Genomic DNA, 15,186 nt, shown 5'->3' on the forward strand with positions numbered 1-15,186 from the left:
TATTTTTTTTTTGTTAAGTTTTTAAAATTAAATTGTTGCCTTTGTATGTATATTCTAAATAATAATAACACGTTCAAAAAATAAAGTAATGGACATCGATATTTAAATGAAAAGAAATCAATTTTTATCCGAATTAAAAATTGTAATAAGTATGTGTTTAATTCACAATGTAAATATATGAATAAAATTGTAAATAAGAAGAAGTTTAACATTTTTTTTTAGTCTTACATAAAATTTAAAAAATGAGGTAAGACGGTAATATAAGTATATAACTATGACGTAGCTAAAAAGATCACAATGGAAAATACTTTCATATCTCCTCTAAGCAGCATGAGATAGTGGGCAATTCTATCAATCAATCTGGATTTACATAGGAATTTAGAAGAATTATTACACATGTAACCTGATATCACTTGTTTTTATATGATTTCTATTTATTTATTTTTTACATGTTATATTTATATTTATTATATTTTTATAGTTTTTGGAATTAATTGGAGAAAGATAAGGAAGATGTGGGTGTCAAATGGAAACCCTTCATCAGTGTTCAATATTGTTCTTCCTCGGACACCATCCTCGACCACCTCAAACTTGTCCATGGCGACCCTTTCACCCAAAACCCTTTTCCCATTCTCGCATATCTTGCTCCAACAACAACTTCCCACGTTGGGATTCCAATGCTGAAACCTTTAAACCCAGAAATTTCAATTTCAATAGTACCAGAGGCAAACCTCAAGAACAAGAAGATGAAGATGAAGAAGAAGAAGAAGAGTATGGGAAGAAGAGGAGGTGGTGGTCAGATGAGTCTCCAGGAATCGAGGAAGGAGCTAGTGGAGTTTGGGAAGAAGCCATTGATAGTATGTGGGTTTTCAAGGTAAACCAATTTTACAGTGTGAGCTTACAATTTTGGTGTTTTGGATAATGCCCTTTATTTTTATGTGGAAGATGTAAATAATTTATAAGGAAGTTTGGAATTTTTTTTTTGGGTTTATAGAATGAATTTTACTTAGAATTTGTGGATATAGATAGAAATATAATGAAAGGGGAGTTCATGATTAGTATTTACTATTTTAAGACTAGCTTCATGCACTTATTCATGTTTGTATTATTGCATATACTCTATTGAAGAGATTTTGCGTTTCTTTCTTGTTTCCTTGTCATTCATGATTAAATCAGGACAGGTAGTTGTTGTAGGACTTGACCTTGAGAGCTTTCCTCTGTATTGATAACTGTTATAGTGAGATAGCATGTGTTCAAGATAATAGGTGTAATTTATTGATTTCCTTTTCTTCTTTTTTTGCATGTTGCTAATGGCTTTCATTGACTTATAAAGTAGTATAAATGCATATTTTCTGTTAGTATTCATGAACTGAATGCAACTTTATTGGATATAACTTTCTTTTACCACAAAGAAAAAAGGCTCTATTGTATGGAAGTTGTGCATGCATTTTTGCTTTGGACTTCAAATGTTACTAATATTGTTTAGTAAGCCAGCTGTTGTAATACATGGAATGAAACTGAAACAAGAACACGGTATGCCATATACACTAAAATTTGGAACAGTTGAGGCAGACATATGAATACATATAATTTGATTTTATCATCAGACAGACTGTAAGTAATGCCTTAACTAAATGTCTTATTGAACCGTGGCTTATGTTAAAGCTTTATATAATATATTCCTTTTTTTTTTTAAACAAATGAATAATGAGGGAGGTATTGCATAAGATGAATACTATTGTTCAGATTGTGTCAAAATTCCAAATTTGAAACCAATGGAATAGGAAATATTGCTGAGTGCTATGTGAAGAAACTGTTCCTCACATCATCTATTCATGTATTCCTATTCGAAAAACCTTCATAGCTTGATAAAGTACAAGTAGTGACAAATGTTTTTGATAATGAATATTGTCTCAGCTAAGCTACTGTGCTTTTAGGTAGTTTGAATATTGAAGTTGGCTTGCTAAAGGCAAGAACTTGCCTTGCTGATTTAGTTGGTTATATTTCAATGCATACAGAATTTAGTTTGGCTACCATTCTCAAATTTCACCAGGCAATATAAGTGCTCAGAGATTTGGTAATGTAGTCATATATGCTAAATTCTGGTCAACTTATTTTATTCAAGAAGCAAAGACGACCTGATCCCTTGGTTGTTAGAGAATCCATCCCTATGAGAATGAAACCTTGCACTTAAAAAGTTACTAGTAATGGTTGAGCATTTTGCACAGCTGGGTAAGCCTTTTTAAGCAATGACACATGAAAAACAAGATGAATTTTACTCCCATCAGGTATAGACAAACGATAGGCAGCTGTTCCAATTTTCTCTTCAACCGAAAAAGGCCCATAGTAACGGGGGCTTAAATTCTCATTGACCCTAGAAGCCAGCGTCTTCAACCTATAGGGTTGAATCCGCAAATAGAGCATGTCCCCTTCCTTGAAACTGATATCTCTTCGATGTTGGTCAGCCTGGACCTTCATACGATTCTGAGCCTTCTCCAAGTTGCATTTCAACTCATCCAAAATAAACTTTCTTGCAGCTAATAATGAAGAAAATGTGTCCACCCTTAAGAAACTATTGCCCACACGCAACAACTGTGGAGGATCAATACCGTATAAAGCCTTAAGCGGTGTCATTTCGGTCGACTCCTTGTACGTGATATTGTACCAAAATTCTGCCTAATGCAACCATTTAGGCTAACTCTTGGGTTTCAGGCTGCAAAAACAACGGAGATAAGTCTCTAATCTCGTGTTCACCACTTCTGATTGCCCATTAGATTGTGGATGATAAGTCGTATTGTAGTGTAGTTTAGTACCCGCGGATCTGAATAATTCCGACCAAAATTTGCTCAGAAAATACTCTATCTCTATCCGAAATCACCACCAACGAAAACCCATGCAAACGAACGATCTCCTTAACAAACAACTCAGCCACATCTTTTGCTGAATAAGGGTGTGACAATGCTAGAAAATGTGCATATTTTGTGAGTCGATCAACAACAACAAGTATAGTGTCTACCCCAAACGCCCTTGGTAACCCACCAATGAAATCCATCGAAATTTCGGTCCATACCTGTGTTGGAATGGTTAAGGGCTGCAGCAAACCCGCTGGTGACAGATTTTGGACCTTACTTTGTTGACAAACAGAGTAAGCAGTAAGATATTGCTGAATGGTCTTCCTCATCCCTTCCTAATAGACTACACCCAATGCCTTTTTATAAGTTCTAGAAAATCCCGAATGGCCCCCAAAATGGGAATCATGAAGCTCATGCAGAATTAATGGAATAAATTTAGAGACCTTGGACAAGACCAAACGATCCCTGTAAAACATCCTACCTCCAACCAATTTAAACCCTGTGTGTGCCTCTGAATTCAGCAGCAAATCTTGCGTAATGGTGCGCAAAAGCAGATCCTCCTGAACCTCCTTGTCCACCTGGGACTAACTGTGGTAATTGCACCTGAGAAATCATGGAACATTGCATTCTTCTCGAGAGAGCATCAGCTACTACATTTTCCTTACCGGGCTGATATTGAATTTCGAAGTCATACCCCAACAATTTGGATTTCAATCGCTATTGTTCCTTCCTCAACACTCTTTGCTCCAGCAAAAATCGGAGACTTTTTTGATCTGCTTTTACAATAAAATGTCTCCCTAATAGATACTGCCTCCATATTTGCATAGCGAATACAATTGCCATTAGTTCCTTCTCATAAACTAATTTGCTCAACAAGCGTGTAGAAAAACCTTGACTAATATACGCCAATGGTCGATTTTCCTGCATCAGCACAGCCCCAATACCTTTACCGGAAGCATCCGTTACCACCGTAAATGTTTTAGAGAAATTGGGTAATGCTAGAATAGGAACACTGCTCATAGCATTTTTTAACAGTTGAAATGCTTCCTCTGCTGCCTGGTCCCACTTGAACCCCTCTTTTTTAAGCAAATTAGTCAAAGGCTGAGCTATCTTCCTACAATCTTTCACGAATTTCCGGTAATAACTAGTGAGACCCGGAAATCCGTGCAGCTCCTTCACAGTTTTAGGATTTGGCCACGTTACCATAGCCTGGATTTTTCCCGGATCTGCACTGACCCCTTCAACAGTGATAAAATGACCCAAATATTCAATCACGGCTTGCTCAAAACTTCATTTCTTTTTGTTAGCGAACAACCTGTTCTGCTGTAAGGCTGAGAAGACCAATTTAAGATGCTCAATATGCTCCACGGCCCTCCTACTGTAAACTAAAATATCATAAAAAAAATCTAAGGGAATTTCCTCAAGAAAGGTTTCAGTACCTCATTCATAAGTGCATTAAATGTTGACGGTGCATTCGTGAGTCTAAACGGCATAACTAAGTACTCGTAGTGGCCCTCATGTGTACAAAATGCCGTTTTAGGGATATCCTCCTCCTTCATTTGAATTTGGTGCTATCCAGATTTTAAATCCAATTTACTGAACACGATTGACCCTCTAACCTCATCTAGCAACTCCTCAACCACTGTTATCGGAAATTTATCTTGGACAGTTATTTTATTCAGTGCCCGGTAGTCCACACATACCCTCCAACTCCCATCCTTCTTTTTCACCAATATTACGGGGCAAGAGTATGGGCTAATACTAGGTCTAATAAAACCATCGCTCAACAGTTCTGCCACCAACTGCTCAATATTCATTTTCTGGTAATGTGGGTACCTGTAGGGACGACAGTTAGGCACTTGACTTCCTGATATCAGTGTGATGGCATGGTCTCTAGTCCGTTGAGGAGGCATCCCCTTAACCTCCGTAAATATAGCTGCATATCATCAATTAAATTAGCCAATTCCTTCCACTCTGTAGGAAAAATAACGTACACATCTTTCGGACTCACCTCCTCTTTTACTATATAAAACCCTTGGCCAGACTACAACAGCGCCTAGGACATGGCTTTAAAGGACAAAATCGTTCGGGACAGAGACGGATCACCTTTAATGATTGCTTCTTTGCCTTGTGTCACATACCTGAGAGTCATTGCTCGAAAATTAGCTTGGATTTTGCCTAAATCTTTTAACTAATCCATCCCTGAAACAATATCAGCGCCTCCCAAGTCGAAAATAAACAAATCCTGCACAATTTCATGGTCCTGGATTGCTATCTTCACCTTCCTACATACTCCACTACATGCAACCTTGTGCCCATCCCCCAGCTCAATATCACAGTCAATCAGGACCTCCGATTTCAAGAAATTGTCCGACACCCCACAGTCAATCAAGCACCACCAGCTTCTCGCCTTCCACCACACCGCAAACCTTCATGGATTGACTCGACGTGAGCCCCATCATGCTTTGTAAAGTCAGTTGTAAAGCCAGATCTTCGTCCTCGCGAACCTTCTCCAAGACAGTGTTAGCTTCCTCTTCCACCTTTTCACAATCATTCCCCTGCCCTTCATTCAGAATCAAGAGATGAAATTGTTTCCCTGCACATGTGTTTTGGGTTCCACTTGTCTTCACATCGAAAACACAAGTCTTGACGTCTTCACTCCATCATCTCTGCGTTAAAGAGTCGTTAAAAATTACTCCCCTGACTTTCATCCTTCCGATTCGTTGATGAATTTCCTTGTGTCACCATCCCCGTTCCACCTCGATTTAGGGCGTATGGTTTGGTATTTTCAGTGTGGCTGCTCCTACCTGAGTCCAGGCTGTTAGAATGAACCGGGTAGGTTTTACTCACCCCTCCCTTTTGATAACCCATATTGGCCTTGCCCATTAGCAGTTTTCGGCCCAAAATACCCTACCCTTTCATTAGCCCACGCCAAATTACGTTGGTCCCTTCATCATAGATGCCAACCTCAACCCAGGAGTCATCAAAACTTCTTCTCTGATACTGGTTTTCAGACCTCTAAGCCACGCGCCCTTTAATACCTCTTCGTCAGCATATGTCATGGTCCCTATCACCGCTTCGAATTCCCTCCGGAACTCTGCCACTGTGCCGGTTTGCTTCAACGAGTAAAGCAGACCATAAGGATTATCAAGTATCTCCGGCTGAAACCTACACAGTATCTCTCGTTGAAATTGCACCCAGTTCACAGTGGGATTCTCTAACTCCCACCATGATACCAGTTAAGAGCTTCTCCTTCGAGTACGAACATCACATCTGGTACTTTTTCTTCCTCCCCAATTTCATTCATCTTAAAATAACGCTCCACTTTACTCAACCATGCGTAAGCATTTACCCTTGAAAAATTAGGGATGTCCAATTTATGGACTCTTGCCTCACCGTAATTGGCTCCCCTGCGACTTCCATGAGACCCTTCCGAATCGTTATTCCTTCTTCCTCTATCCTAGTTGTTTCTTTCGTTTCGGAATTCTTTTGATCTAAGCTGGTTAAGTCCTGCCTCTAACTCCCTTAATTGACAGAGGATTTTAGCTTGATTAACCTCACTGGCTTCCATTCGTCGCATCAGTTCTTCCTGACCTTGCTCACTGAGATGTAACTGTAAAGAACCTTGGGATACACCACCCCAAAAGCTAACTCAAAGGGTGGGAGTGCCCAAGGTCGTATAAACTCCACATTAGTTGCACATACAACCAATGTGGGACTATATATCTCAACACGCCCCCTCACACGAGAGCCCATTGGGCTTGAAGAGTGGACAATGCAACAGGCCCAGCCTACCTGTGCTAAGAAACGCCACAAGAGAGAGTGGGAGGCGGCGAGGCTCTGATACCATGTAAAGAATCTTGGGATAATAACCTCTCTTCCATTCCTTCCATACTTCTCGTCCACACCATAACCCAGCTCCCAGACGGAGCTTTGATACCAAATTGATACGAATCAAAGCAAAAAAACAACACAAAATATACTGAATAACACCTATATTAATATTTCTCAGTCACACCAGAAAACATCACAGATGGTTCTCCATAGTAAGTTTTAAAGAAAATAACAAACAGAAAGCAACAATTCAGGGTCTTTTGAGACGCCCTGCAAATCTCCTAAGAATTTTCCCTCACTAACGTTGACCTCCTTGGTGCCTTTTCTTCTCATGCCTCCCCCTAATTATAATCTCATCCTAACTAGCAACGCATAGGACCTTCTTTTCCTCTAACAGAATATCTGACTCAGCAATAACAGATTGAGTGGAATCATACCAGTATTTCCTACCTTTGTCTCTCACATACACCTTATTAACTTGGGTCTTGCGTAATTGGGCCCTATCAGAAGGCGACCTAGATCGCTGGGTGTTCGGCCGAAACCCTTCAGAAAATTTTCCAAAACAGTGGTCAACAGCGGCCGACAGCGAAGGGTCATCGAAGACCGGATAGAACATGGTTGGTACGGATACCGGAGGCTGGGACTAGTGCTAGAGGGACGTCATGGCAAGAGAGACTGAAAACCTTGTAGAGCACGTCTTTCCACAAAACTTTGATGTTGTTGGGTAGTAGGTCCACTAGGTAGGCACAGATTTAAGGTTACCTCCTGTTAAGTTTTTGGGAGAGTTGGTTGCTTAACATGGTATCAGAACCTTTGTGACCAAGTGATCTTGAGTTTGATCCTTGCACCCCATTCTTCCAATAAATATTTAATTGTGGAATTTCATAGCATAGGTAGGTAGGCCTGTGCGTTGTTCACCCTTCAAACCTATTGGCTCTTATGTGAGGGGGTTCATCTGTCTTCACCTAACAGTTTAAGCTTTTGGGATAATTGGTTCATAAGAGTAAATGTCCCTTATTTTAAGTAAGGTGCTATAATGCTATATATTTGTTGTTGCTTTTAGTATCCTTAATAATGCTGGTTGTAAAGTTGTGTATAACTCTTATCTTATTATCTGATGTATTGAAAGCTCTAAAAGTTTCATGAAGTAACTGTTGTCTAGTTTCTTCCCATTTTATTTATGATCAGTTTATATCACTTACGTAATTTGTTCTACTCTATGAAGATATCGGCCATCGATGAGGTATTGTGTAAAAGCATAATACACTGCATAATGTTTATGAAGTAACCAGCTAGAATTTTTGTGGCAATCTGTTGTCAATTATTACGGTTCTGAAAACTTACAGCATCTTAATTGCATCTACATATGCATTAGACATTTTTGTTGGTGTGAGATGTTACAATGTATTTCATTTTTCTCAGTGCAGGTTTTCAAATCCTATGGTTGGATGCTGCCTATCATTCTCATTTCATGGTTGGTATCTAGTGGCCCAAAAGCTTTCCTCATGGCATTAGCACTTCCCCTTGGTCAGTCAGCACTTTCACTAGCATTTGAGAAATTATGGGGACGGTCCGAGAGCAAACCAAAACGCAAGTACAGGATGAGGAGAAAACCCAGCACCACAAATGGCGCAAGAGTTAAGGAGGAACCTGAAGAAAACCAGAAAACTAGAAAGGGGAAGACAGGCTACCAGTCATGGGTAGTTGGGAATAATGGTTCAGCTGATATGGGCAGCCGAAAAGCGCCGAATTTTGGTGGATGGGATGACTTGGAGAGATCTAGACCAGCACCAAGGTCATCTCGTGTGATGGATGGGTCACAAAGTATGCCTATGGAAGCTGGTAGGTTGAGTAGGAGAGAAAGAAAAAGTGACACTCCTTTGCTGTTGCGATTGCTTATTGCTATTTTTCCATTTTTGGGCACATGGACAAAGATGCTGTAATAGTCTCCACCATTTAACTTGAGCTTGGACTAGTTGGATTGTGATTCTCTATATCTTCCTTGGATGAAAAGAGGCCAAGTAGTTATTTTATGAAGGTCTTTGTCCATGTGCCAAACAACATGTGTAGTCTTGATTGAATCAGTTGATGAATTTAGTTCATCAACATCAGCAAATTTACATTCTTTAATAGCAGAAAGGAATTTTGCTCGCCCCCATTTTGGTGGTGGTTTGGTTTGTTGTAATGGGATTTTCACCAAATAATGCTTTTTAGACAACTTTTGTGATCATAACTTTGCAGTGTGAACTGCTATAGGTGTGGCTGCATACTTAGTCTAACAGGAAATATCAACTATGTGTGACCACTTCATCTTAAGCTGGAATCACATGTACAATTGTGCAGAGTTGTGAATGTAGCATTTAGCAAGCAATTTGGAGTCAATGGTAAAAGCTTTTGCACTCTATGTTGCAAAGGGAAATTCAGTCTCATCCAAATAAATAAAAATGGACCAGTTTCCTTACCAGTACATTTGTTCGAAGGAAGATGTGAATAGACTTCACATTTCTTTCGAAAATATTGTTATTGCCTATCCATTTTTGGTATTAACCCTTGCAAGTTTCTAAAGTTTTACGACCATAGATACAGAAATATCTAAATCTAAACTTTTGGGTGAAAATTCAACTTCTTTTACTAGTACTATATACAAATTATCTTTGTGCAAATCTGGTCCACGGTTTTGCGCTAGTGTGCCTGTCCTTCAAATTTTGCATTAATAGATGATAAGGAGTGGGCTTTTGAATTGGAACTAGATGTGTGGAAGTAATCAATGAGACTTGGAAGTAGAAGAGATAAAACATCTGTTTACCGAAAAAAGAAGAAGAGATGAAACATCTCAAACAAAAAAAAGAAAAGAAGAAGCTATCTTACATAAATATTCCAAGTAATCATATCCTATAAATAACTAAGGGAAATATAAGTATTATGATGTAGGTATGAGTTTTTTGTTCTGCAACCGTTTTTTAATTATATACTCCTAGAAGTACATAGTTAAAATATTAAAGTTGTTGATGTGGAGGAGAGAGAAAAAATAACTTTAATATTTTAACTATATATTCTCAAGAATACATACTTAAAAATCATTGCAGGATGTCCTGTAACAACTGACGCACCCAATAACTAAAGGCACCCTTAGTTATACACTTTTGAAACCCCCAACTTTCATGGCCATTGTGCGTATGCACCACATTTTTGCTTCATGACCTTCATATTAATTGATTTGTTACCGTAATGATCGCATCTTCTCCTTTGCTAATAACCTTATTTACAGGTCATAGAGAAATATTGATCTTTTATATCAGACATTAATTGTAAACAAAAAATAACTATATTTGATTGAATTACCAAATGGGTTTGATGTTAAAGTTTGAGCAACATCAACGGTGATATTTTTATATTAATAATCGATAACCAAGTTCAATTAGAAAATGGCTAGAAACCTGCTTCGCTCATGCAGTGGAGTGTTTTCTTAGCAATTTTCTGCTCAGAACATTATTATTACTCTATTATTATTCTTCTCTCACATTTATTAAAAATAAACTATAGCTATTATAAAAATAAAAATAAAAGTAGTGCTTCATTGATTTTCTAAAGGGATAGGTAAAAAAAGAAAAATAATATTTTGTAAAATGACATTAAAAAAATGGAAGGAGTATATTTTCTAGTAGGAAAAAATTCAAAAAGCCCCTATGTGGTTTATTCTTTTATCACTTACACTCCTATATATATATTTGATCCACTTAGAAGTCTTACACTCTAACTTACACTGGTGTAAAATGATCCTGACCCATATATATATATATATATATATATATATATATATATATATATTATCAATTACCATGTGATATTTTTCCATCTAAGTCCACATTTAATACCGTTAGTAATTGAATTAACTTGCTCAATTTATCTCTATTTTGTTTTCACTTATCTAAAGATTTGATTTCTACCATTTTACGCATGGTTTCTTTCTTTCCCTTTTTTCACTACCACTATCACTTCTTGTTTCTGATGGGATTGTATGTAATGGCACCCAAAGTAAGTACGTCATAGGAAAGTAAATTGTTTAATGTAATTGAATGGTATTCTCCGTGACTAATTTTAAATCTTGCCATTGTATTTGTTATTGTTATTATTATTTGGCTGCTTGGTGGGTGTATGCATTCTAATTCTATCATGGATGAATCTCTTGTGGCTTGATTATGTGGATGTGTCGTAGAATGACTTTGCATGGTAATCCATTCCTATCTATATTCAAGTAAGTTGCTTGAGTTCTTTTTACTTTTTAGGTTGGGTTCATGTATGCAGTACTAAAATTATGAAATTAGATTGTATTCAAAAAAAAATTATGAAATTAGATCCACTAGGATTAGCCTAGTGGTGTGGGGTGTGTGTGTTAGGTGCATGTAGTGTAGTGGTGTGTATTCAATTCTCATGTAATGCAAAAAAAAATAATAATTATGAAATTAGTCAATTGACTCAAACTTCCAACAATAGACCGGTAGAAAAAGTTGAGCAGCAAAAGTAGAAAATGAGGGATAAGGAAGGCTATGTTCTGAAAGTGCCTCAATGGAGGGACATGACACACGAAAGAAAAAAAAAATCAGTGAAACTCCAAACATAAAATTGGGTAAGTTAGTTCAGTTACTAACGGTGTTAAAGATGGATTTGGACCGAAAAAAACCACATGGATGTAATTTGTTGGTTCTGGATGAACTTGAGGGGGGTGAATTAAGTTTATTGAAAAATTTGCAATTCAAAAACACACATAATTGAGATAAAATAAAGAGTAAAGGAAGAAGAGATACAATTATTTTAACGTGGAAAAAATTCCAACTAGAGGAAAAAGAAAACCCACATCCCAATTCAGATACCTTTATACAATTGCGAGACAAATCCACTATTGATCAATTCAAAATACAAGAATAGAGCTTATTCTACCCTCATATAAGAATTAACCTGAAACCTTACCCTAGGTTTTCTGAACCCTACCTTTAGGATTCTCACGGAGTCTAATCAAAGACTCTCTGAAGCCAAACAGCTCTCATCTTTATTCACAATAAAGACCATCTTATTTCTAAGTCACGACCTTTTTCAAGGTAAAAAAGAACGATGTCTAATCAAAGACTCTTAGAAGCCAAACAACTCACATCTCTATTCACAATAAATAAAGACTGACTTATTTCTAAGCCACGACATTTTCCATGGTCAAGAAGAAAATGCAATTAAAATTGGTTGCCTTACACACTTCTAAATAATAAGCAAATAGGTACAAATAAAACCTAAGTGAGGGACTCAATGAATCTGCTCATGCCTTTATTCCCAAATTATTTTGAATACACATTAACAAGAAATACTCATAATATGCTCAATGCGCTTTTTCTCTCGAATGCACAAAAATCTTTTTCTCTTGAATGCTCAGAAAAAATCTTTTTCTCTTGAATGCTTAAAAGCCTTTTTCTCTTGAATGCTCACTCACATTTTGAACAAGGGCTCAAGGTATGATATTTATAAACTTTTTCTCAAAATCAATTACTAAGGAAAAATCTAAAGATCATCATGATTTTTAAGAAAACTTTTCAAAATATTTTTTTGAAAATAAAATCAAAATCTTCAAAATAACTTTCCAAAAATATATAAAATCAAATCAAATCTTTTAAAAAGGAAATCAATCTCAAATTAACTTTTTTTTTTCAAATCAAAAATCAAATCTTAAAAATCTATTTGGATTAAAAATAAAACTTTTAAATCTTCTTTTCTTAGTTTCCAAAAATTTAAAGATTCTAACCCAAAGCATAATCAGGATTCACCTCATCTAACCATTACATGAAATCTAATATTTTATCTTGCATATTCGATTTTCACGATTTCATGACAATTGTGTTGCATTTTCTTCATCATAATTCATCACAAATTAAGTCCTGCAACAACTTTTCAAAAACTAAATAAACTGTTAGATAATCTGTCTTCACTTGTTTGTTATCAAACTAGACAAAGTGTGGGACCCAACATAATTGATAATAAAAAAGTATGGGGGTGTAAGTGATAAAAGAGTAAACCACTCAGGGATTTATGAACTTTTCCCCTTCTAGTATTAGAAACATGTTTTGGTTTCCAATCATGAAGAAAGCAGTACTTTTCGGTAGTGAAAGTATAATAAAATCATTAAATTTGTCTGAAAATTATAAACTATAATATTTTTTTAACTATAAATGTAGGAATATTCTTAAGTTCTAGAAAAGGAGTTATTAATTTCATTTGACAAACACTTTTGAGAAGTATGTGCAAACTTGCATTTGTGCAAGAAACAATCTAAGACTAAAATGATTTGAATCTTACCTCAAAGTAAATTGTCTTGGATTTAATTTTCATCTATTGCTCATAAAATTTCTTTATACTATTAATTAATTATGTATTTTCAATTTATTTGATTATCACAATAACTATTTAAAAAATCTATTTATTTTAGGTTTGTGCCAATATATCATTGGACAGTATCATAGAAACTTTACATATTTTTTGGTAACAAGGAAGGGCTAAGCCCAAAACAAAGAAACAGAAAGTAGAAAAGCAAAAAGAAACAAAACCAAGATGAAATCATTTTAAAGTGAAGTCTCTAGGTCTGGAGACCCTTACTGCATCAGCCTGCAGGAGAAAATCAAGAGTTGCTGGTGGTCTGACGAAGTGCCAAACGCCATCCAACTCCGAGTGATCCAAGAGGTAATTAGCCAACCAGTCCACGCAACAGTTCGCTTCCCAGAAGGCATGCACCAGATGAATATGCCAGTCACGCTCCAACCATTCTCGTATCTGAGTCAGCAAATGCGACTCACGGGCATCATCATTGGGCTTGGTGAGCAAGGAAATAGTTGTTACCTCATCACATTCAACAATCAGACTTCTCTACCCCTTGTTTTAGGCAAATTTTAAACCTCTCAACCCCCCGCCCCCCAAAAAAAGTTCTGCATGTAGCATTGAACACCAACCTAGTCCGTAGGAGAAACCACCTAATCAACTTCCTTACGAGACCCGCAGCAGGCCACCACAAGCTGCACTACCTGGATTTCCCCTCACAGCACCATCTGTATTAAGTTTCACCACATCGACTGCCGATGGCTACCAACAGATTGCCTTGCTCAAGACTCTCCCCCCATAATCCTTTCATTAACCAATTGTAAAGTATCATGGATCTCCATAACCTTGCCTCCTACCATCCGCGCAGAATTAAAATTATGTACTAGCCTACTGCTATGAACTCTCTCATTCCTCCAACCTCAAATCTTCCAGCATGTGATCATAAAGGTAGAATATCAGGGAATGTCCCTACCAACTAATCTATGGCCACGTATATTCATAACCAGCCAATCTTCTAGAGAACTTGCAAACCGAGTGAGCAGTCACGCAAAGCATGCAGTAGCGTTTCATTCTCCACCTCACAAATTGGACAAACTGGACTACCATCATCCCACTCCGTCGTCTTTTCCTTCGTCAGAATACGATCTCGCACCACCTTCCATATGAATATTTTGATTCTTTACGGCCCCTTCCAATTCTAAAGTAAATTCCAAATTTTCCCTTACATCCTCATAGACGCAATCTCCCTGTCAATTGAAAAAGATTGATACAGAGCTTTAACAGAAACCTAAGAACCACCTTCTAATAGCCAGAATTTTCTATCCAATCCATCACCCGCTCTTGGAGGAAGTATGCTCTGGATGCGCTGGACAACCTCTTCAAGAAGAACATCTCTCAACAAGCTCATCTGTCAATTGCCATTTCCATCAACAAACCTATCTAGTCTATCGTTAAGCATATCTATAGGAATAAAACATATGATAAGCTGAATAAGAGGCAATAATCTTCCTACCCAAACGGTCCAACGAAAAAGAAATAGATCTCCCATCTCTAAATTTAATCTCTTTTGTTCATTGTATAAGTCACTTAAATTTTTTTGTTAGAATATTATCTTGCATTAGTAAAGTCAGAGTTAAATTTAGTTTTAAGTTTAATTCTTCAAAAAGATAACTTTTGGACCTGGACCTCAATGATTTGGGCCCTTGGAATACTAAGTCCTTAATATTGGTCCAAAACATAGTGAGTATTGCTGTTAGAGAATATAATTATCAAGTTATATGAGATAAAATCATCTCATGTACATACAAAATGAATGAAATCCACTAAAGAGAAAGAAAATAAATAAATATCACTCACTTTTTTATGTTTACATGAGACATTTTTTATTCATACAACATCATAAACTATATCCCCTTAATTTTATGGTACTTTCACTTGATGAAATTCAATCCATGTCTGATTAATGACTTTCATTAGAGTTGATTAATACAATAAAAATTAGTTTTTAGAATCCTTCCATAGTTATAATAAATATTTTTAGACAATTTGAAAGTGAACGATATAATTTACACCGCAAAACGCACATTCATACGTCTTCTTAGACATTTAATGTTTCTCGAGAAATTTTTTCTAAAGTTGAACTTTCAAA

General features: G+C 36.7%; 1 protein-coding gene across 2 annotated transcripts; it reads left to right on the top strand.

The window, feature by feature from the left end:
• Positions 1-303: 303 nt before the first annotated feature.
• Positions 304-9,055, top strand: LOC133303075 (uncharacterized). Of its 2 annotated transcripts, XM_061502933.1 has the most exons (3): positions 304-398; positions 482-874; positions 8,114-9,055. In XM_061502933.1, the coding sequence occupies exons 2-3, from the start codon at positions 527-529 to the stop codon at positions 8,627-8,629; spliced, it is 864 nt and encodes a 287-aa protein (XP_061358917.1). In that variant the 5' UTR covers positions 304-398; positions 482-526; the 3' UTR covers positions 8,630-9,055. The 2 variants fall into 2 exon arrangements, with proteins under 2 accessions (XP_061358917.1, XP_061358918.1); XM_061502934.1 differs by lacking the exon at positions 304-398 and having other exon boundaries at positions 480-874.
• Positions 9,056-15,186: the final 6,131 nt, after the last annotated feature.

The sequence above is a fragment of the Gastrolobium bilobum genome, unplaced genomic scaffold (assembly GCF_033153095.1).
Source record: "Gastrolobium bilobum isolate Gb01-03AN ecotype WA unplaced genomic scaffold, APGP_CSIRO_Gbil_v1 utg5596, whole genome shotgun sequence".
Lineage (NCBI taxonomy): Eukaryota > Viridiplantae > Streptophyta > Magnoliopsida > Fabales > Fabaceae > Gastrolobium > Gastrolobium bilobum.